This window comes from Melanotaenia boesemani, chromosome 21, assembly GCF_017639745.1.
Source record: "Melanotaenia boesemani isolate fMelBoe1 chromosome 21, fMelBoe1.pri, whole genome shotgun sequence".
Taxonomy (NCBI): Eukaryota; Metazoa; Chordata; class Actinopteri; order Atheriniformes; family Melanotaeniidae; genus Melanotaenia; species Melanotaenia boesemani.
Window position 1 is genome coordinate 6535382 of NC_055702.1, and position 23961 is coordinate 6559342.

The 23961-nt window shown below is 40.4% G+C and overlaps 1 protein-coding gene across 1 annotated transcript; it reads right to left on the reverse strand.

Annotated features, from left to right (window-relative positions):
- Positions 1–13078: 13078 nt before the first annotated feature.
- On the reverse strand, positions 13079–17055 carry sost (sclerostin). Its single transcript, XM_041973232.1, has 2 exons — positions 16640–17055; positions 13079–14126 (listed from the first exon to the last, which is right to left on the reverse strand). The coding sequence occupies exons 1-2, from the start codon at positions 16881–16883 to the stop codon at positions 13717–13719; spliced, it is 654 nt and encodes a 217-aa protein (XP_041829166.1). The 5' UTR covers positions 16884–17055; the 3' UTR covers positions 13079–13716.
- Between the last annotated feature and the right edge of the window lie 6906 nt (positions 17056–23961).

Sequence of the window (23961 nt, forward strand, 5' to 3'; positions counted from 1 at the left end):
AAAAATGTCTAATTTAACAAATGGGACCAATTTGTACTTCATACTAGGTTGAGACTGGACAATAGTGAAACTTGGAGGATAACTGTGATCATGTTGATGTTGCACCCTTAAACTAGATAGGACTACATCTTTGTGTTGGCAACTTAATGCTCCCAGCGGTGCATATTGCCTAAATAATTTTTTCAGAAGACCGCTAGGCCATAGGCGTGATCACTAGTACATGTAAACCAAAAGCAGCACAGCAGACAGTCGAACGCACCATCTCACTGTCATAACTGTCCCACATTCCTGCTTGACAAAAAGAGATGAAATGTTTCTGCTTGACGAGAATAATCTCCATAAAATGTATTTTGCTGCAATATTTCTAGGTCGCAACAACATCTGCATACACTACTTCATGTTTCATGTTCTAACAATAAGATGTATTACGTTGTAACATGATACGTTTCACATTTGTACAAAAAACTATCACATTATAACCTGATAATGTCCCTTTTGGGGGGTGGGGCGGGGGGTGACAGCTCTATGCCTCCATACAATACATTTACAGTATTTGGCATATAAAAATGTAGACATTTTAGATGTAAAAAAGATAAGGAGGTAGTGACATATTTTACAACATGCAGTAAGGACATCTAACAAATAGCCGAGTCATGTTTCATAATTTTAGTTCTGTCACTTTGACATTATTTCTTTCAGTTATCTTCAGCTGACTTACTGAAAACATACTTTATCTCAACAGTGTCCTATGCTGAAATATGGGCTTGCACAAGTTTCCCTGTGACTTTCCAAATGTGAGAATACTGCGCAGCCAGTGAACAGATGTGCAGAATACACTTAAATTGGAAAAGACATTAAATAGATCCCGTTTGCACCATATGGTCATGACATGGCTGATGATAGAAACCCCTGAAAGCCTGAGAAATAAACTCACAAGGTTTAAAGATGACGAGAATCTGCAAATACTTTGAAGTCATACTGCGCTCCACCCTAGGAAGGATTGTTGGACTGGGTTTGTCAAGACCAGGGTCACTGTCTTTGGAAAATGACCAGTGACAGCAAGGCTGAGAAGTAAGTCAGCTCATTTCATATGAATTTAAGTAAATTGATTAAACATGTGGACTTCAAACTGCAGAAAGAGAATTTCTTGTGTCTGTTAAAACTATTTGAACTAATGTCTTTGTAGTTTACTTAATTCTCCCCTTATTCAAAAACATTTTTCTACATATTTGTTGCAACAGAGTATTATTTATTTATTGCATTAGAATTATTTAGACATTTGAACGTAAACTATGTGAGAGTAATTAATCATTGTGTTGTTGCTGCTGCAGCTTTTAAACATTTCCCTCTCATCCTTACAGTTCATAACCCCATAATCACTGTAACTTAACTGATAATAAGTACAAGCTGGGTGTATTTTTTTTGGGTTTTGAGCCTATAAAGACAGATAGATTATATCTACACAAGAGAACTGAAGATGGCAGTGCGCATGGCCGCAGCGGCTCAGTGCTCTCCCCTTTTGGTGTTTTGTATGGCTGTTTGTGTATGTGTTGTTACTCGTCTGGGCGGATAACATCTACAGCGGCACAAGCTCCTAAAGATGGGGTCACAGAGCGGACAAGCGGTCACAGCCGACTTTTTCCCCTCCCACGACATCCCGGTGGCTATAGCCAGGATCCCGGGCTCTCCGTGGATTACCATCCCCGCAGGGAGGAGGCGAAGGCAGGTTAGGGACAGAAGGCAGAAACAGGGCTGTCGGGCAGGTGTGCTGGTGAGGCTGCGCAAGAACCCGAACAAGCCACCGCTCCCCAGCATCTTTCTTGCCAACGTAAAATCCCTTGCCAACAAAATGGATGAACTGAAGCTTCAGGCGTTTTGTTTTTCACCGAGACCTGGCTTCGTTCATCCATACTGGATGCAGCCATTGAGCTAGCAGGCCTCACTGTACACCGCCACGACAGGAGCAGGGACTCCGGTAAGAGCAAAGGAAGGGGGTTGTGCATATATGCCAACAACAGTTGGTGCACTAAATCTAAGACTGTAGAAAGTCACTGCTCCCTGGACCTGGAGTACGTGACTGTTAAATGCAGACCCATTTACCTTCCGAGGGAGTTTACTGTTGTCATGGTAACTGCCGTGTACATTCCACCAGATACTAATGCTAACTCTGCTCTGGGGCTCCTGCATTGCACCATTAGCAGCTGGCAAGACAACCATCCTGAGGCAGTGCATATTATTGCTGGGGACTTTAACCATGCTGAATTAAAAACTGTGCTCCCTAAGTTCCATCAGCATGTGAAATGTGCCACTAGAGGAGTTAAGACACTGGACAAGGTCTACTGCAACATAAAACATGGCTACAGGGGTATAGAGCTCCCATACCTGCCCCAGTCAGACCACATGTCCCTGCTCCTAGCACCAGCATACACCCCCCTCAGGAAACAGGCTCCTTCCACAATAAGGACTGTTAAAACTTGGCCTGAAGGGGCCTCTCACCAGCTGCAGGACTGTTTTGAGAGAACCAACTGGGATATTTTTCACCACCCAAACCTGGAGGAGCACACAGCAGCAGTCCTGGGTTACATCAAACACTGTACCGACACTGTTCCTGTGCACAAATGCATCCGGGTCTATCCCAATCAAAAACCCTGGATGACCAGAGAGGTCCAGCACCTGCTGCGGGAGAGAAATATGGCTTTCAGGTCTGGTGATATTGAGCTATACAGTGCTGCAAGAGCCAACCTGAAGAGAGGCATCCTACGGGCTAAGACGGACTACAGGCAGAGGATTGAGGACAACTTCAGTAGGAACAACACAAGGTAAGGGTGGCAAGGGATCCGGCATATCACCACCTACAGGCCAAGCCTCGCTGCTGTCGACGGGGGCCCTTCGCTGGCAGAGGAGCTTAACCTCTTCTTTGCCCACTTCGAGATAGAGCCACCAGAGGTAGCTGCACCACAGCCACCAGCCCTCAGCTGCCCCTCCCTCACTGTGGAGGAACATGAGGTGAGGCACACACTGAGGGCTGTGAATCCGAGGAAGGCTGCTGGACCAGATGGCATTGCTGGACGGGTGCTGAAGGACTGCGCGGACCAGCTGGCAGGGATCTTCACCCAGATCTTCAACTAGTCCTTACTCCAGTCCACTGTCCCAGCCTGCCGGAAGTCCTCAACCATTATACCTCTGCCCAAAAAGTCCACAATCAGCAGCCTAAATGACTACAGACCAGTTGCACTCACCCCGGTCATTATGAAGTGCTTTGAAAAACGGGTACGTAGTCACATTATTTCCTGCCTCCCACCTACACTGGACAGTCACCAGTTTGCATACAGGGCAAACAGATCCACAGAGGACGCCATCACCACCACTCTCCACACAGCTCTGTCTCACCTGGAGCAGTCAGGGAGGCTGCTCTTTGTAGACTTCAGCTCCGCTTTTAACACTATCCTCCCACACAGACTGAAGTCCAAACTAGAGACCCTTGGACTCTCCAATTCCATCTGCCTCTGGATTTTGGACTTCCTGACAGGCCGCTCTCGGGGGGTTAGAGTAGGCGCCCACATGTCAACAGCCCTCAGCCTCAACACTGGCTCCCCACAGGGCTGTATGCTGAGCTCCCTGCTCTACACCCTCTACACCCATGACTGCACCTCCATTCACCCCAGCAACACCATCATCAAGTTTGATGATGACACCACTGTGGTGGGGCTACTGTGGTGGGGCTTATCTCCGGGGGGGATGAGTCCACCTATCGGGACAAGGTGGAGCGGCTCTGTGTCTGGTGTGGGGACAACAACCTGGTCCTAAACACCACCAAGACCAAGGAACTGGTAGTGGATTACAGGAGGAAGAAAACGGACAATCAACCTCTGTACATCAGTGGGGACTATGTGGAGAGGGTGGCTGCCTTCAAGTTTCTGGGCGTTACCATCCAGCAGGACCTGAGCTGGAGCGCTAACACCACTGCTCTGGTGAAGAAGGCCCAGCAGAGAATGTACTTTCTCAGACTCTTAAAGAAGAACAACCTGGGTGAGAAACTGCTAGTGTCCTTCTTCAGGACAATTAAAGCAAGGACAAATAGACTAAAGAACAGTTTTTATCCAAGTGCCATTGTAGTTTTAAATGCTGCCATAATTTGAGTGCCTTTTGAATGCAACATTCAACTTTTCTGTGCAATATTAGGAAGCCATGAATGAATTAGGTGGATGTATGGATGTGTGTGTGTGTGTGTGTGTGTTTTTAACTTTGCACTTTTATCTCAGTGATTTATTTATTTGTTTTTATTTGATTTTATTTATTTATTCATTTACACATGCACTGAGGAGGACTGCACTCAAATTTCATTGTATAATGTACAATGACAATAAAGTTATTCTTCTATTCTTCTTCTATAGGTCGCAGTAATTGAGAAACATGAACATGCAGCTAAACAGTTAGCTTGTTCTAGTTGTGGGCTTCAATCTGGATTCAGCCCTGATTTCTTTTTGAAAACTGGACTGATGTGGTTTAAATGTACAAATTCACATTCAACAGCCTTAAACCCATCAGCGTGTCACAAATTCAAAGCTGAAGAGCACAATGTTTTGTTTAATGTTAGCATATGCATGTAATTTAGACCTCAGCTACTCCCGCAGTCCTTCATGAGTAATCTGTTGTGTTTCCACCTAATTGTTTTTTGGTGTTTGGTTTGTTTAAGAAGGGCATTGGTTACAGGTAAGACCTGTACACATCCCGTAAGAACAAAGAAATTTCAAAGGGTGCAAGAAAGAAAATGACGTCACTCCTTTCTGGCAACCCTGGTTTGAGTGCTCAGAGCTTGTTCTAATCAAATTTCCTGGGCAGAATAGTTTTTTCTTGTGTGATGTCCGACAGCTTTTGTGTGATTGATCAGAAATTTAAGGTAGGTGTGAAAAAGCATGGAGCAGCCTCTGCTGTGTTTTGAGAAACCCCTGCCCTGTCATACATTGTCTTGAAGTATAACTGCATTTCCATTACCCCTGTAACAACTCAAAACCTAAACATCACAATAAAAAATTGGTAATTGAAACACCTAAATTTAAAAAAACTCGCTTAAATGTTTGTATATTCTCATGAGTTGGTTTTTCAGATGTGTCCATATAAAAGTATATTGCAAAAATGTAATGGAAATACTTTTTTTTTCCAAGAAATGAATGAAACTCTGTGGTTTTTGTAATAATTGACATAATGTCATCAAACTTGGTATTGTGTTTTACATCATATATCTTTGGTTAAATATTTGTAAAACTACAGACAGACATAAAGGGTGACCAATAGTACGGATTTATGAAGGGGAAAAAAAAATCATGAATTTGGACATAGGAGGTTTGCGCCTGTCAGCAGTGTTATGTTACGTCAGGTGACGTGTAAATGCTAAAAAAAAAAAAAAAAGTATTTCCAGTGTCTAGGGTGCCTTTTAGTCTTAGATGCATGCTCTACAGCTGTCTTTTGCTTGTTATCCTTTTCCAACAAAAAGTCTGCAAAGAATTTAACTCATTTTATGCCAAATTTACACCAAAAGTAGTATGATTGAATAGGGGTTTAATATATACACCTGAGTGTTGTGTTGCTATTAATGAAAGATGAGCTGAAGCTAATTAATCCTGCATCTACAGCAGAGTGCCCCCAAGAGCTGGACGTTAATTGATGTAAACATCATGGTGCAGGAAGAACTAACATGCATTGCAACTGTGTGCTTGGGAATATTTTCACTCCCCCATAAATGCCTTAAATTGTCCTGTTTGACAGTTTGAAAATAGGAGTGAACCAGATTAAAATGAATAAAAATATAAATGAACAGAAATGCAATGACGGGGGTGCCTTTCTTGCACCACTGGCTGGGTGAAAGATCACAGCTGCTTAACTATATTTATGCTTTTTAGATTAAGATTTGTGGTTCCACTGCTACACAACATAACAGTTTACAGCATGTCCAATGTATAGCGGCATTTTAATTGCTTGTGTGTGGAGGAATTGACCCTGATTATGTCAGCTCTCTGTTAGTCTTTAAACCCACTGGCCTCAAGCAATTACCAAATGACAGGTTGTGTAAACTTTCTGATACGACACGTGTTTGATTGACCTTTACATGCTTCCTCAGTCACACACTAAACAACACTCATGCACCATAAAATATGCAGCAGTAACTACAGACATATGTTGACTTTCAAAAGTGTATTTTTCTTACAAATATATTCCAAAAAATTACCGTTTTGGTCCTGACATTTTTTTTTTCATATAAGAAATACTTTATTTACAATATTATCCTAAGTTAATATTTTTGTGTGTTTTTCTTCAAGATAAACAGCCCATAAGGTGATGATTAGTAAGGAAATCCAGTCTGCCTCCAGAACCTCCGGGCTCGCTGTGGTTGTTTAGACACGTTTGTTGACAGCCCTGTTTCCCATCCTCTGCACCTCCTGTTGTCCTGAGCACATTTGGTTGGCTCACTTCTCTACACGCCTGGTCTCGACTGAGAAGCCGAGCTTACACGGCTCAGTGAAAACCCCTGACCCGTATGTTACTTCTGTCCATCTCTGGAAAAGTATTACTTGTTATTTAGACTTTCAGCTCATGCAGAGATAGTCTGTTTGACCAAAGTCTCTCTAGGATTCATCTAGAGCAGAAAATAATGTGATTCATACACTAAGTGCAGTATGGATCTAAGTCCAAGTTCTCTACACTCTACTAAAAGTTAAACTTTTAGCTTGCAAGAAATACTATCCACCTTTTAAATCCTGTATAGCTGAAAGAACACAAAATTAGTTGAGCTTTCTATGTTTCTCATTCCTTTAGGCAGCCAGTAATCTCCTCTGGTTTCCATTTGTTTTAAGCTATCAGTGCTCATGACCTGATAAAGGAGTGGTTGGTGGAGCACAAACATCCGTCTCCGAATACATCCGTCATCCTCCATATGTGTTCGAAAGCAGCAATAATATCCACTCCTAGAAGAATTCAACTGAAAGAAAAACCTTTGAGATGCAGGAGCATTTCGACTAAAAGTACCTCTTGTTTAAAGTCTGAATATCATGAGTTCTGGTAAATATATTTCATCTCAAGCATCTTGCCTAGCCTGAGACACTGAATTGCTCAGGCATCTGACCAGAAACCAAAACACTTTAAAAACTTTATATGGGTTAGTTGCTGGCATGTGAGAGACTTCACATGCTATGGATGTCACCTCAAGAAAAATTCCACTGTTGCTGTTTGCAATTAAAAGAGACCCGCTTGCTTTGTAACACAGATTCCACTGGCAAAAACAAGCATCTCTTTATTTGTAGATGATATACAATCTATTTTATTTGACTGTCTCTTGTGCATTTGGCAGAACATCAGTTAAGTCTGTGTTGACAGTGCCTAGGCCACTCAAACGTCTGCTTCTTTGACAACTCTGTGTGATAAACAAGAAGCCTGCACCGCACAAAAGCTGAAATTGGATATTTTCCCCATCTCATTGTGTGAGTTTAAAGGAGGAAATCTAAACATGTGCTTGGGAATAGTATCTCACATTCCCTGCATGTAAAGTTAAAGTGAAGACGTGGCTGATCACATACTGCAGTGAAAGCAGGATAGAGTTTTGTTGGGAAACTGTCATTATCTTAGCAAATTGTTAGTTGAAAGATAAGCTTAGTCTGCACAAAGAGGTGAAGGCCTGTTTGCTGGAAAACACAGCATCATTTTTATCCTCTCATTTCTTCACCCACATTTGGATAAAGGAAGTCAGAAATTATTTTGCTGTGTTCTCTATGTCAGATCTATAAATATTCCTAGTAGAGGCCATGACTCAACTCAGGACTGTTTGTGAACTCTAACTGTTGTGTGTTGAGTCCTGTTTATTTCACTTGTAACAGGGGAGGGACCCTCTGAGACTTTTGCACCTGGTATTCAAAACTTCATTGATGACGCATCATGGCCCAAGCGAAGTGTTGTGGACTTGTAATGTTTGCTGGGAGCAGATCACCATTCCCCATCTCTGCAAGGGTCACCTGCAGGTTGTCGAACATGCACACATTTAACACATGGCAGATGCGTTGTCAGCATCAATACATTTAGGCAGCGTTCACGTAGAGCTCTTAAGGATGTGTTATTGAATTTCTTGGGAAACTCGTTGCATGCTAGTTGCCTGACTAAAGGCAAAGCATTTCTTTTCTCTTTTGAAAAACAGGGCTTGAAAATGACATAATAACTCCACATTATGGATGATGTAGTGAAATGTAATATCCACTGTTCTGTGTTGGCACAAGTAAGGACAAACTCAGTTACAGTTACCACAGTGATTTTTTGTTTTGTTTTTTACTTTTAGTTTATTTGGACATTACTGGAGTTCTCGTTTAGCTGGGTACAGAACACTGTCAGTGCCTGGACTGAATAATGCTGGCCTCCAAACATTCAGGGAACACTGGTTGTAGATGCCTGTTTTAAACTCTCAAGCTCACAGTGCAGAAAGGAGTCATTATGATGGTTATATCCACCCTGCTAAACAAAGATGTGCTCATGTTGTGACTGAAACATCAAAAGTGAGGATTCTTTTTATTTGGCGGAGCTTCAACTATTGTGTTCGATTTTGTTTGAGTTGGAATGAATGCACAGAAAGCCCAGTGAGCACAGTTACCTACGAATATCTCCAATAAGGCTAAGTTTAGACCTGGTCCTAATCCCTGGAGTTTTATTTAACACATCTGTAAACACAAAAAAGTGGCACAAATTAAATCTATAAATATTGCTTCAGTCATTAATTTTTTCTTCTTTTGTCTTTTGTTTTGTTCATTGTTTGGGGATTTTGATTCTTTTTTATCACTCATTTTTTACTCACTGAAAATGCAGTTACATGCATCGGTGTAACTCAAAACACACGATGTAGTTGCAAGTTGAAAGAGAAGTGATGTTTAGAAAAAATATCTTAATAGTAACCAAACTCCTATTTTACAAATTGGTTAAATGTAATCTACATGACATGCAAGATCAATGTTTTATATAAAACTACATTCAACTACACAGGTTGCCAACAAGATACTTCAAATACATAAATGTAAATTAGAAAATAATCTCACTTGTAGAGCTTGCATGTATAAGTGGTATGCATCTAGACGTGTGGCACAGAGAGGAATGGTAACCATTAAAGCATAATCTAGGAGCTCAATTCAGATTTATTTGTATAGCAGCTATTCAAGTCATCTCAAGGCACTTTTAATGATCCTGTTCAGTCCAGTTTACTGTAATCCATTTATAATTCCATTTAACCAATTTCATTATAATCCACTTTAGTCCAGTTCGTGAGAATTGTGTTCATATATAGTCATATAAATATATAAAAGCATTTAAATGGTTTGCAGAGCTAAATTATTATTTATTTATTTTTAACCTGTCCTGTCCAGCATCGTAGCAAGTAGAGTGATGGTCTGGTTGCTGTGTTGTGCTGAACAAATTCACTTTGCCAAGGGGAGCTTTATTGATTTAAGGCTCCTCTTGATAATCTGATTCATTTATTTATTTAATTACTGTTATTTATTTACTTTGAATTATGGAATCTATGTAATCTTGCTGGACCTGACTGGAGGGGACAAAAGAAAGAGGAGGGCAGCGAAAAGAAGCAAAAAGGAAAGCAGAAAGAAGAAAGAGGAGACAGAGACACAACAGATAGAAGGCGACAACCCTTCAATTCAACCTATCACCGGACAACCAACTGCTACACTTGTACAGAAACACAACAGCCCACCCAGAGCCCCACGCGGCCACGGGGCACAGGCTTTCGCGGGTCAAGATTGGCGGCCACCGACCCCGCCAGGCACCGGCCATCCAGGACGGACAAAGCGAAGGGCCCAGGTCCCTATGAGTCCAGAGGTAGCCCCCCGCTCCCTCAAGGCAGAGGGCCCACACCATGCCCAGGAGGACCAGCCCTCTACCCAGACAGCCACTCGACGCAGGCCAGCACCCACCCCAATGTTCCAGCCACACACCCCGGGAACAAGGGCACCATAGACCACTCTCAAAAGTTCTTGCAGCCCAATTTTGAAATGTTAAAATCAACATTAGAATTAGCTGTGCATCTTTCATCTTTATGACCGTTTGATATGAAAAATGTCATAATGATGACAGTAATAAAGTTAGCCAGAGATATCCAGAGCTACATGAGAGCTACAAACACAATAAAACTGCAAGTAGAACATGCTGGGCTGAACAATCTGACCAGACTATCGTAGTCTATTTATTCATCCTGTCCTGGCAAAATCTGGGCTAAATATGATTATTTAATCATTTTCTCTTAATGGATGTTGAAAGCAAAAAAAAGGTCACTTTGTAACATAACTTGTAAAAATGCTCCACAGGAGGTCATATTATCATTTATTTATTAATTTAAACGTCACTAAATTTGGTTTATTGTTATTGTTATTATTTCTATCTTTTCCTACAAAGATGTAATTGACTTTAACAACTGTGTTTTCCAACACTGTATATTGACTTTGTTTTTGCTCAACTCATTCATATCAACCAGAGAAATTGACAGACACAGTGCAGAAGTTTGGGCACCCCACTGCACTATTCACTGCAAACTTCTGTTGCTGTGAATAGTTTACTGAGTAGAATATTAACTGATCTACAACAAGCATAAAGTTATAGATAGAGTAAAAAAAAGAAAAGACAGTAGTTATGTACATGTGAACCAGGCACAACATCTGAACTCTCAGATCTCATTTTCCCAGCCTCACATGTCACTTTCCATTTCAGGACCACGGCTTATTCACAGTTACAAACTTTCACATGTCAAAACTTTTTCCTCAGACTACTCAAACTATGTGCCAACAATCAACAGACACTAAGCAGCTGTACAGCATTAAACTAATTAATCCCTACACACAGCAAAAGACTTTAAGAAAGTGTTTTCAGAAGCTGTTTCTCAGCTCATAATGTAATTAAGACACAGAGTTTAATAAAAACAGTGATCAGCATCAAATTTGCAAAAAACTAAATCTCAACAGGCAGGAAACATGTAAACAAGTCCTGTGAACTGAGAGTTTAAAATAGTACTTTATGGGCAAAATTAACAAGAATACTTTAGGAAGGGGAAAGTATTGGATTTTATTAGGGGACCCATCTACAGTTAGCACAGAGGTGGGCTGATCATACTTTGGGCCACAGGAAGGAAGGAAGAATGGATTCAGTTAAACACGACAGCATGATAGCCCTAAGCACCCTAAGCAATGCAAGCTAATGGTTTTGCTAAGGCCTCCACGTCCCCTCCAACCTGAAAATCTGTAGATAAACCTCTAAAGAACAACACACCGGGGCTCAAAGATCTCATCATATTTACAAACAAGAGATTTTTGCTAAATTAATGGAACTGAGCATTTATGGTTCACAAACATTTTTTGTTTAAAGCAACACTGCCTTTCTTTCGTTCTGACTCATTTTGATGATGCACTGTCTTTAATTATTATAATTATAATTATATGCACATTCCTGGAGCCATTGTTGCATCCTGAGGCTGAAAAATTGACTTTACAACATTTTTTCTTCTCCAGCCCAGAGCAACACATGACAGCTGCATTTTGGTTTATTTTACCACATCACACGTCAAAAAGCAAATATGAACATACTGGCTGTTTTCAATGCGCAACATGTCTGATTCAGCTAAAATAAAAATAAAAAAATAAAATAAAAAAAAAAACAGAAGAGGACATTATTAAAGGAATTGAGGAAAATAAGTCCATATTAAACTTTTACTCTATAGAGAGAGCTCAGAGAAGAGACAGGATGCAGAAATGATGCTAGATTAACCTTCGTTAGGAGGCACCCTAACGAAGGTAAGTGTAAAAACCACCAAGCAACACTAAAGAACCAAGTTTTTAGTGTTGCTTCAAAACCCCTATTTTTGTTTTGTTATACTGAGACTGAGAATTTTCCCTTACAAATGGAAAGAATTAATCATCTTTAATTGGTAATTTAGATCATTTGTAATTTTGTAAGTCACAGCAGCAGGTTGCCAAACCACGACATGACAACTACATTATAAGATAGTTATTTATCTATAAACTAAGCATAAAAGTAAAGTCATTTGTAAAGCATGTGCAAAAAGATGCCAAACAAACCGGTTCTTTCAAATATATCTGCCTTTACTTTATTTATGTACTGTACAGTTTTTCACTTCCAAAGTCTCTATCGCACTATATGACATTAACTGCTATCATTTACTACAAAAGGTTGCATAAATAATTTAAATGTGGAAGTAAAAAATAAATATGCAGTTCATTCTTTATAACAGTCCTTCTTTGTGTCTGTAGAAAACAGCTCTCCCTCCCATTCCTCTCTTTAGCACCTCCGTCATGCAGAGGACCACACAGGTATGATATGTACAATCACGCAATGCATGGCATGCAGCTCTCAGCTTACATGTCTAACCCCTTCCAGTTTCTTTTTTAAACACACAGTTGGGGGGAAAAGAAGCAAACATTTGCCTGAACAGTTTTTGACAACTGAAATCAGGAAGCAATATGAGCAGAAAAACAACAGGATGCAGACAATATGTGGAAACTTTGCGAATATTCTGCATGAAGTTCAGTCCAGTTGGAGGCGTTCACTGGCGGAAGGAGGAGGTTGTGTTGTCTGCCGTGACAGACTGGATATTGTCACTTCCTCTTCCTCACTGGATTTTTAGCAACCAATACAATGATAAAACTAAATTGTTGTTTTCATTCGGTTATTTTTATTCCTACCTTTCCTGTCTGAGCTATTTACAGATTTAGCTGCAGAGAGGAGAGGAGGTGTCCTGAGTCGTGCAGGCTAACACAACAGACAGATTTTGGCTGTGGATGGTTTGATTGCTGGCTCGTTTTCAGTGTGGGTGTCTTGGAGAGCGTTCTGCCCCTTGGTAACAACATAATCATACACTTTCTGATGCCTCCTACACAACATCTGCATTTTTTTCAGTGATTGCAGCAAACAGGAACTGGCTATGTCAAGAGGAAATTGCTTTTGTAACTAGCTAATTAAGAGGAGTCACAGGAATGCCCAGTGCCTCTGTGGTGTCACTGCTTAGAAAACTGCCCTCTCTCCTCATTTCCCACCCATCCTTGTCTCTCCTGACTGCCCGGTTAAAGGAAAAGCTTTACTGTTACTGACAGGTCTGGTTGGAGTGTGTAGGGTTTGTCCGCGTCAATATCAGAAAGCTGCCTGGATGAGGGCCTCTCAAAACTGTCAGCATCAGAGACCCCAGAGCTGCCGTAGGCTCCCCCCTCCCCACATGCAGCCTAAAGAAGGATTTCAGCCACTCTGGAGTGAATATACACCTTCTCAGCTTTAAACGGAGGGCGGTGAGTGTAGTTCTGAATCCTTTAGATGTTTGTACAGATGGGAGTTGAAGCCTTCGGGAGGATTTCTTATTATGCTTGCATGATTTCAGTTTGGAGGTTTTGGGCTGTTGGAGTGATTTCATACTATCCACCTCCTGGCCAGTCAGTTTTGTGGCAAGCCCTAGCTGGCACTGACTCATTTTGTCATGCAAATAAGCAAAAATTCACAAATATGCTCACAAAATTATAGACTGATGACTTCGACTCAGCCGTACAGTTAGCTTATGGATAAATTCTCTTGGAATTTCTCTAGTATCCCCTTCCCTCTGCATAGGAGATATGTTTGTTGGTTTATGAGTAACATGAGTATGAGCAGGCTTTGGTCTCTTTCTTTGGATGCTTGGGAGGATCATCAGTACGAGTTGCCCGTCAGTGGCGTGTTGTTCTTGTTCCGATCTTGAGGCAACCGACTGTGCTTCTTGTTGCGTTGTGTCTTTGGCACCTCTTTGGCCACAGATTGGTTGTGGTGGGGCCTGAAACGCTTGCACTTGCAGGAGGTGACCACGCGGATTTTGTAAGTCCGAGTGTTGCCATTTGGACACTGCAGCTGGACCCTCCGCGTCCGGTAGTGTGCCGGGATGCAGCGGTAGTCCGTAGCACTGTTCCTCCACCACTTGCCACGAACGATGGAGTTGGGCATGAGGTGCGCTGGGAGGCACTGACCTGAGCAGACCAGCTCCCTGACGGGCTTGGCGCTGCGGCAGGATCCATCGGTGATGTAACGGGTGGAGCGGAGCTCCCTGCAGCTCAGCTCGGAGGCACCTGGGTCAAACAGCAAGGCAAGACAGTTAACACACATGGAACCAACCCAAAATAAACACACAGTGAGGAATGCTCTGCTTCTCTGCAGCAGCTCTGCTTCACTTTTCTTATAATTAACTAAACTATTACAACATTTTCTAAAAACAAATGAGATACAATCTGAAATCAAGGTAGAGTTTCAATTTAACTCTCACCAATTTTAAAACGCATAAAGCCCACTGATAAATTCAACTAAAGACAGCAATTTGTACTTTTAAGAGAAGATTTAAGTTAGTAAGATCAAATCTGAGTTTGTGCACTTGAATCCTGGTCCAATCATTAGCTGACAACAGCCCTTGACAAAGAAATCCAGCTGGCAGCAATAAGCTGATAGCAAATCCAGACCCAAGGGCCATTAAAGAGCTCAATCAAACCAAATGGAGGTTCGGGCTGGAAGGAAAAGCTGACATTTTGTGTTGGCCTGACCAAATGTATGTGGTGATGGAGGAGTAAATAACTATCTGGTTGTTTTAAGGCAGCTCTGCAGCTGTACAATTAAAAAAAAAAAAAAAAACTGGACATCAGCCAGGCTGGTTTGAGACAACACACTCAGCCTGTAATCGTATATTTCAGCCGCAGCTTTTTAACAGCCGTGTGCATGAGTTATTGTCTCGTGTTTTTTTACAAGTCGAGTGTAAAAAGAGGAGCAAAAGAACTGCCGGTTAAGAAATGATACACTCAGTGGGGGATCTGTTTTCCTCTGTGGCTTTTCTTCGGGTAAAAAAATGGGCTGAACAATAGATTTATGTAAGGTAACTTCTTTCTTTTTCTCACTATGAGAACCTGATCTAGTCTTATTCTTTGGATGGCGTTAAAGAGAACACAGTAGTATACAATCTCTTCTGCGTACACTTGGCAGCGTGTTGCACCAAATACCCGAAACTGTCAGCTTTCCTTGTTCATCTGATGTGTGTTTAATCCAGTCTATCTCTATGGCAGTTCCTGTTCTGCTCTCTAATTGGGATGGCCTGGAAAAAAACCAAAGAGAAAGGGAAAAGATCCTACACTAGCTTGCTGTACAGTTGCGTGAGTTGTCCTTTTCTCTCAGGAATAAGAGACAAGCCTGCAGAGAGAATTGGAGGAGAGCCAGCCAGTGGTCAAAGCCTCTGCCTGCCCCCCACCCCCACCCCCAGGGACCACAAGAAACCATCCCAGGATCAAACCTAAGAGATGGATGATGAAAATAATCCAGGAGATTCTTCTCTCCCTCAGTGAAGCCCAGGACATATGCTGCATGTTCTCTATGAAAACAGGAGAAGCACACATCCCTTATTTGGAGCCTAATAAAGCATCAGATTCATATAAAATCAGATTTGTTTGGATTTGTTACTTTCAGTATAATTTCTCATCCCAACTCATGCTGCGGTTACATCATCAAAGAAAGAAATCACTCGCTCTAACTGACCTTAAGTTGCTAATTCCCCTGTCAGCTGTTCCTCTAATCTAATCAATCATCTCCTCTCATCTCAAAATCAAGAAGCCGTGATTAAGCAAAAACTTTTCCACCACCCATCCTGAATCCATGCGAGCAAGCGTGACATTATCCTGCTTGTACTGCTCAATCACAACATACAACCTATGCGGCCACAGGTGGGAATCATTCTAAAAGGCAGTGTTGCATTTAAAAAGCAATTTCTACAACCCCCAAAGACATTCCCTCGAAGAGCAAACTGTGGAGTTTCTCTATTTGGAAGACATGTTGTTGCAATCAAATGGTTATGGCGTAAGTGGAGCTTGACTAATAGTATAAAGAGAGAAGGAAACAACCTGGAAGACAACGTGAAAAAAGCCCTGATGTCTTTCTGAATGCTTGGTTTCAAGATTGTGCAGGGGGAAGAAACCACAAGAATGTTCATCTGAGCCGCTCTCATCACCCTCATCTTTGAGTTTGACAAGAAAACACACTTCCCACTCACCGCAGAGCTGCTGCTAATCAGGGAGTCGGTGTGAAAATGAGGCAGAATGTGAAGGTTTATTGAAGATAAATCTTTTTGGCTCAAGAACTGCATGGTTTTTCCAAAGCCAATCACTCTTGCACATAAAATGTTTATTTATCCATTTAGAGCGAAACTAAAGATAGAATGACAGACAAACTGTTTATGTCATGGCTTTTAGGAGAAAAATGGGAAGTTTTTCTAACATTTGAACCACAAATTAAGTTATATAATAAAAAGGAAAACATATTTTGCAAGAAAAAAAATCATGAGATCAAACACAAACGTTTTCCTGCCACATATTTATTTTAATGATATAAAATTTCAGTGGGAACAAAGTTTGAATGATTATCAATAAATTAATCCTCAATTTTACGCATCAGACTTCAAGATTTTGGCTAAAATAAATACAAATAAATTGTTTTATAATTTAATTTTATTAATTTCATTTGCGTTAATACAACCACTGCTCATATTTTTTAGGTGTAAAATTTTACATTTAAACATTTTTAATGAGTTTAAAAAACAAACCAAACTTACTATAAGAAACGGTGTTTGCCGTCCTTCCGCCGTTTTTCGCCCTGTTATTCAAGGTGTTATTGTTGTTGTTATTGTTTGACGTCTGTACAGTCGCCTCGTGAGGTGTCCGAGTATTTTCTCTGTACTCCGGTAAAATCTCCGTAGCATCATTTTTTAGCACCTTCCATCCCTTCACGGCCGTGCAGCATCCCTGCAGCAGCAGGAGCGCCGAGCTGGAGACGAGGAGGGCCACAGACACCTGCATACTTGTCGGGCAGAAATAACTCAAGCCGCACCAAATGTAGATTAAAAAACTGAAGAAGAATTGTGGGTAGAGGAGATGCCCGCTCGTTCAAGTTGGTCACTTCTACTCTCGATGCGAGAGGCGCGCGGTCTATTTAAGCCAAGTTTGTCGTCAGGGCTGATAATTAAGGGCTTACACAGAGTGGGAGGGGTTGAACCTGGTCGGAGGATTCATTGAGAAAGGACGAAAGGAAGAGAGGGGAGGAGGTCTGAATGAGTGCACACCAAAAAAAAAAAAAAAAAAAAAAAAAAAAAAGGACTTGAGGGTAAAAATAGAGGTGAGGAAGAGGTGGTAAGATAAAGAACAAAAAGGAGGCATTACAGCAAAGAAGTGTGAAAAGTGAAGATTCACATTGATGAAAGAGGCAGCTGATTTGCACATCTCTGTTGTTGCAACCGCACAAGTGCCCCCCCCCCCAAACACACACACACACACACACACACACACACACAATTGAATAATTTTCGCTGCATTACATGTCTCAAAAAGCATTTTTGTGGTGGTTTATTTTGGACTGCGCCTTGACTCAGAAGTTGTTCCACTGCTGTTCCCTGCTCGATAAAAGGCTGTTCACAAACTGATCATTCATCTCCCATCATTGATTACCCATCATCACATCTGTCAGCAGATACATTAAATCTAATGAGATACTCAGTCCTACAAGTCTCATCAGGACCTTCTTGTTTTAACAAAGTCATCATCAGCTCTTTCCTCCTGCAATAAGATACAACACAGCACCATGTGTTGTTTACAATATTTGATTTTTTACTAATGTTTTTCATGAGGATTCAATACTCAGTATCCTTGTATCTGGTTTGAATGTGGACTGTGAGTTCCTGGCATCCCTCATACCCCTATGATTTGATGAGTACTGACAGATGGAGGCTCTCTCATTCAAACACTGCCCTCTTGAGGGAGAGTCTTGTGTAAGGACACCAGGATTGGGGTTCATCAGCATCAGCCTGGTTCTTTTCTTATGTCTAGCTCTGTTGCTGCAGACATGCAGCCATCAGAAAAAGCATGACAGATATAAAAACTACATCCTGAGATGCATCTATAATTGCAAACAGGCTCTTTATACCATATACAGCTTAATACAAGGGTTTGTGGACAACAGCTCAGCAGTCACAGCTGAAACTGATTGGGTATTAAATATGATTTTATCTTAAAAATGAGTCCCAAATAAAGTGTTTTCTTAAGATGCAGCACTAACAGGACTTTTCATCATATGTGAATGTTTCTTAGGAGAGTGTCAAGTCTAATTACCTTTCTTAAAGCACAGTAAAATTAATCCATGTGGTTCAACTTTAAAGCTTAAGTTCAGTTGCTCAGTTAAAACAACCTTGTTATATTATCCATTTAGGAGAACTCTCTTGATCTTGTCAAACAAACATACAAATCCAAACTTTAAACTGGACTAGATTAAAAGTCCTTACAGTAAGTGGACTAATGTTTCTTGCTGTTATTCTTTCCAGAATTTTATGCGGTTTTTTTTACACGGATCAGTTCAAAGCTAACCTGTGAGCCTGCGTGACTGTGATTCAGGCAGTGATTCTGCTGGAGTATGGGCCTGAACTTTCATCAGGGGAAAAGAACTGATTTCATTATTTAGAAAAGAAACACCCATGAGAAAAGAAAAAGACCGGAGTGCTTGCAAGTAATGGAGGTGTTTAATGTAAGGGGAAAACACAGATTCAAAGGGGGAAGGAAGAGAGGAGAACTTTCTTTTCATTTTCCAAAAATCTATGACTTTATTTAGCAAAGAGACACAAAGCAACTTTCCATCTTGTCAGCTTTCTCCATCCAGAAAAAAGTGACATTTTAAGGGAGTTTCAACTCTTACAATGAACCCTGGGCAGTTTTTTTTTTTATTTAAATCAAACACAACAGCTCTCAACTCAACTATTTTCAACATTCTTCTAATCTAAAACAAGAAATTTCCATTTATTAATGTTGTCTTGTGTTGGCAACAGAAAGTAGATAGATTTGTCTCCCAATCTACAAATTCCTAAAAATTGCACAGCCGGTGTTACCAGATGCACTTTAGCTTCTCTTGTTCCACGAGACTGAACTGGAGAAATGATCCTGACCTCTTATAACGCAGCTTCACATGGTGGAGGTATGTAATGTGTGGAAACTGTGTGTCAGCACCAAAGAAACAACACCAAAGGAAAGTCGATTAACGGCTTTGTTGTGGTGGACAAAATTCCCTCATTTAATCAGGATAGAATGAAGAACATAAACCACACATAAGCAAATATGGCCCGAGGGCAGGAAGCAGCCCGTGGACTACCTCAGTCTGTCATCAAATGAAAGCAAAACAATCTCCAAATATCAATAAAATTCAACAATGTCAGCAAATCTTGTGTTTATGTTACATGTCACCGGATTCTAGCAGAAAGCATTGTCTGCATTTAAAATGGGGTCCCAATTCTACCCACCACACACACTTTGTAGTTTCTATTTTTATGTCAGTTCAAAGGCACTATGCTTAATATGCCAGTAGAATAATGATCTTTCCAAATTTAATGGTAGTAGTTTTGGAAGAATAAATAGTTTTCAAGCAGGAGAAAGCTGCCAGCAGAATTATTTAACCCCAAATGCATTGGATTTCATATGAGAATATGGATTAAATTCTGCTGCTATACGACACATCTGTAATAATTATGCATTAAGTGACTGATGAGCAGTGTTGTCCCGCTGAAGGTCACCCTGGCAACCAAGACAATACTTTCTGTTACCACAGTTAATGCCTCCAATGCGATTCATGTGTTGCTGGTTAGCTCATTGTTGGCAGCGCATTGGTCCCCCATGTGGGAGACCAGAGTTTGAATCCCACATGGGTGAATATTAACACCTTCCAGTTGGGTCCTTAGAAAAGCCCCTTAACGCTACAACCTAACCACTGTAGGTCGCTTTGAAAAAAAGTGTCTGCTAAATGGCCTCTAACGTAAAAAAAATAAAATGAGACCAAAGTGAAAAATTAATGTTATCAATTTACGGAGATGCGATTACAACTCTTATTGCAACTTCAGTCAATCATCACAAATCATTGCAATTATTTTGTCTAATCACTGCAGCTTTATTGGAAGCTTTAGCACTCCTCTTCATTGCCCGTTTCTTTTTACATTTTCAACCCTGCATCTGTGCTTCTGGTTATTAATGTACAGATGTGCATGCGAGAGAAGCATGTCACATCTGCTAGGGAGGGGCGTGTGAATATCTGCTGTTTACTGGCCAAAATCGATGTCTGCATGTATATTTGTGTTATCTTTGGTGTATAATGACCTTCACTAATGATCTGACACATTCTTGTAAGCAAAGAATTTTAGATCTGTTTATACATATGACAAGTAAGCTGGTAGGGTAGCGCCATGACGGTCTGCCATCTTGAAATTACAGCCACTCACAAGGGACAAATAGCACCAACTACGTGTTTTCCCTGTGAGCCAGTGCACAGTGATTGAGATGCAAGAGGAGAAGATAAGAGAGAGTGGCTTGCTACCCTGGCAAAAATGTAGGATCATGCTTATGCTGCTGCAGCACAGGAAAAGTTTTACCATTGCCAAAAAGCGAAAAAGGTTACTTAAAGAGCAGCGTGACCAGACGATACAAAAAGGACAAACATCGGGCTAGCCTTCCCCAGCTAGAAGGAGCTCAAGACGGACAAAGATTTTAAAAGGGATGCTGAAGTTACAGCTTTTTCTTCAACAAGTAAATCAACTGTACTGCCTAAATGAACCTGAAGCTAACTTTTTTCCATTCGGTTTTGCTAGACAGTGTTGCTCGTTACCATGGGCAGCATAACAATAGTTTAAGTTAAAATACACCAGCCTGGTTGGTAAACAAGTGTGTGTTTATTTGGTTTCAGTCAGTTTCATAGTCATGATAAACGCCAGCTTTCAGTCATAGTAAAGCTGGACTAAAAGCCGGTGAGAAGGCTTTATGAGCTGGAATTTGCTGTGACAAAAAACCGGTGCTGTGTCGAGGCCAGTTTTCCCATCAAGATCCGCTCCCCCTGTTAGAACCATCCTTCCTTCTAAACACGGAGAAACCATATCTGACAGTGCTTTCTGTCCACCAGATGTTTTTCCTCTATTAACTATCAGATGAAATGTTTTCATCTGTGTTGTTGAGGCTTTTTGAGACAAGGCGACTACCGTTGTTGCAATATATGTCACAAAGTGAGGAGCTAGAATGCACTACAGGTTAGAATGAAATGCACTATTCCAACGTTAAATGGCAATAATTCTTACACAATGTCCCTTTAAGATAACGGGTTTGATGCTTCTTTTTTTTTTTCTATTGAGATGCCACAGTGCTAACACAAAAAATGTGATTTGTTTTTACTTCTAAAAGTTTTGGTCCATAAAATTACATTTAAAACCCAGTCGCAGTGTTTTCCATGTCACATGATTATGGTAGCCTATCAGACGTTGCCATGATGATGCTGATTGTACCAGTGATGATGTTCATGTATTTTTATATTTTACTGGATTAATGCAGGTTCTTGATCACTTTGTTTTATTATATTTATTATATAACTATCATCTATTGTATTTATATTCAATTTAACAAATTTAAATGAATCATATTCATTTGTAATATACTTAATCTATCATTTTAAAGATATTTTTTATTTTCTATTTTTATTTATTTTACTCATTAACATATTTTAGTATAATTTGTTAGCATTTCTTTCAAGTATTTATGGTCATGGGTTTTATTCAGACATTAAAGCACACTGTACAATTGTGTAATTTTCCTTTAAGGAGCAAACAGTATCAGTATCGATGAAAAAGTAGCATGAACTAATGGTATTGTATCAACAGGAAGAATGTTGTCATCACACATCCCTGGCATCTGCCATCTAAAACTGAACAAAAGTACCATGCATAACATTTGCTCACAGGTGTTTATGTGGCTCTCATATACAGATTCAGAAAGTCCACGAAGCAGATGGACCAGGTTTGTTGCATTTCAGCCAGCGGTCTATTAAAGGTCTAAGACTCAGACTGCTTTCCGAGTGTTGACCATGAAAGTGGAGGAAAGTGGAGGTAAGCTGTTTTGTACCACGGGCAACATTGTAGTGGAAGAAAAAAAAAGTTGTCAGCTGATATTTTTGTCCAGCCAAATACTGCAGATGAAGAAAATCACCACGATTAGATCAGATCCAGATCTTCTGTAAATGCTGAAAATGATGTAATACTCCCCCAGTGTGCTTATTTCAATAAAAATGTTGGAATATTATGAATAATTTTTTAAATATATTTCAGGTGCTTTTTCTTGGCCACAACTTTTGTCACAAAAGTTGCTGCAAATGCAGACATTGCAGGTCGTAACAAAAAAAGGCCACAACATCCCAGAGGGACTATATTATTCTGGCTTAGTGAGCACAAGTGAAATTATTAGTGTTGTAAATTGCTATTTTAAAAGATGCATGCCATTACTGCATTAGGGCCAAAAATACATAAATATACATACAAAAAAACAAACATTGAGGAGAATTAGCTGTTATGGCTAACATGTGCCAGGGCTGTGGCATTGGGGTGAGGACCCAAGTGCTGGCTGATGAGGCAGGTGGCAGACCAGTGCAGAAATGAAGGTTTAATTAACATAAACTGAAAATAAGTACAGCGAAATCAGAGGACACACAATGACAACATGACAATACAATGAACTGGCATGGTGAAGAGTGTATATGCACACAGAGAAACTAATGGGGGGCAGGTGGAGCAAATTAGCAAATGAAACCTGGTGTACAAACAAACAGGAAGCAGAAGCATAACAGAATACACAAGGGCAATATCTACTAAATAAAACAGGAAAGCGAACTCAAAAAGACTATAAGAATCCCAACCCCAAATCCATAGATCATGACATGTTAGCAAGGAGTTTCTGACACGTTTTGATGGCACAGTGACATTCATTCCTAAAGCCGTTGACTTTTGCTACTGGGACGCTGTATCACTTTAAGGCTGAATTTCACTTTAAGCATCGTGTCATACGCTATCAGCTGGAAATCAACAGACCAGCTGTTTTCAATGTGCACTGTGGCTGATTATTCAAAGAAATGCAAGAGAAAATTATCTGAGGAAGGGAAAGGTCAAAGCAAGCGATAAGACAAGAGTAAACATCAGACTGACTTTTACGAACTGCAAAGAGTTCAGAGATCAGGCCAAATGCTAGACCGATGCCCAATTAGGCCTGATACACACACAAAGATTATCGAGCTGGTTTTGTCCCGATTTTGCCTCTTCCTGACCAAGGACGGAAAAATTATCTTGAGCCTTATAAGATTTTGTATTAAATTATCATTTGATCTGAGCTGTGTTGAGAGCGAATTCGATAATTGGCTCCAAAACGGGTCGTGGCCGACAATCAGAATTACACACACACACACATACAGTATGATCAAAACTGTTAAAAGCCTGATCTTTTATCTTCATGTGTAAGGTCTTGAACAGATAAAAAAAAATCTCATCAGATTAAAATAAACCTTATGTGTACCATGCTTTAGGGGTAGGGGATGCCCTACTGAGAAAATCTGCCAAAGTTCAGTAGAGCTTCTTCAAGACAGACATTTCTTTCCATTGGCCTTCACTGCTTCTGGAGCACCAACATGTTTGTCTTCTTTTACAAACTAAGTTTGTATCATGATAACACAAACTTTAATTTTCATGCCATTTAATGCTGCAAGTTGGAAAGCATTGTAAAACACCAAAGCTAGTTGTGTATGCTGCAGCTATATTTGCATAGTTAAAAAGAAAACTAACTCAAGCTGATATAATCACTTGGTCTATAATTCCTCTTTAGCTGAACAGCAGCGTTGGATAGGTGAAGTCACAGTTATTTAAGTTAAGATTTCATGAGGAAGTTTATGAAGGAGTGATATTATGGTCCACAAATACACAACGACTAAGAGAATTGTCTGGGCTTATAAGTGTTAATGGGGCTTTTGTTATATTTGCAAACCCTGACATTGAGCATAATTCTCATCTTATCATCCTAGAGGTTTAAAACTAAGTGGAGCAGACAT

Excerpts from the sequence above, each read along its gene's own strand:
- sost (XM_041973232.1), bottom strand. The coding sequence starts at position 16,883 with ATGCAGGTGTCTGTGGCCCTCCTCGTCTCCAGCTCGGCGCTCCTGCTG. Across the intron at positions 14,127-16,639 it reads GGCAAACACCGTTTCTTATA|GTGCCTCCGAGCTGAGCTGC; the intron begins GTAAGTTTGGTT and ends TGTTTGACCCAG.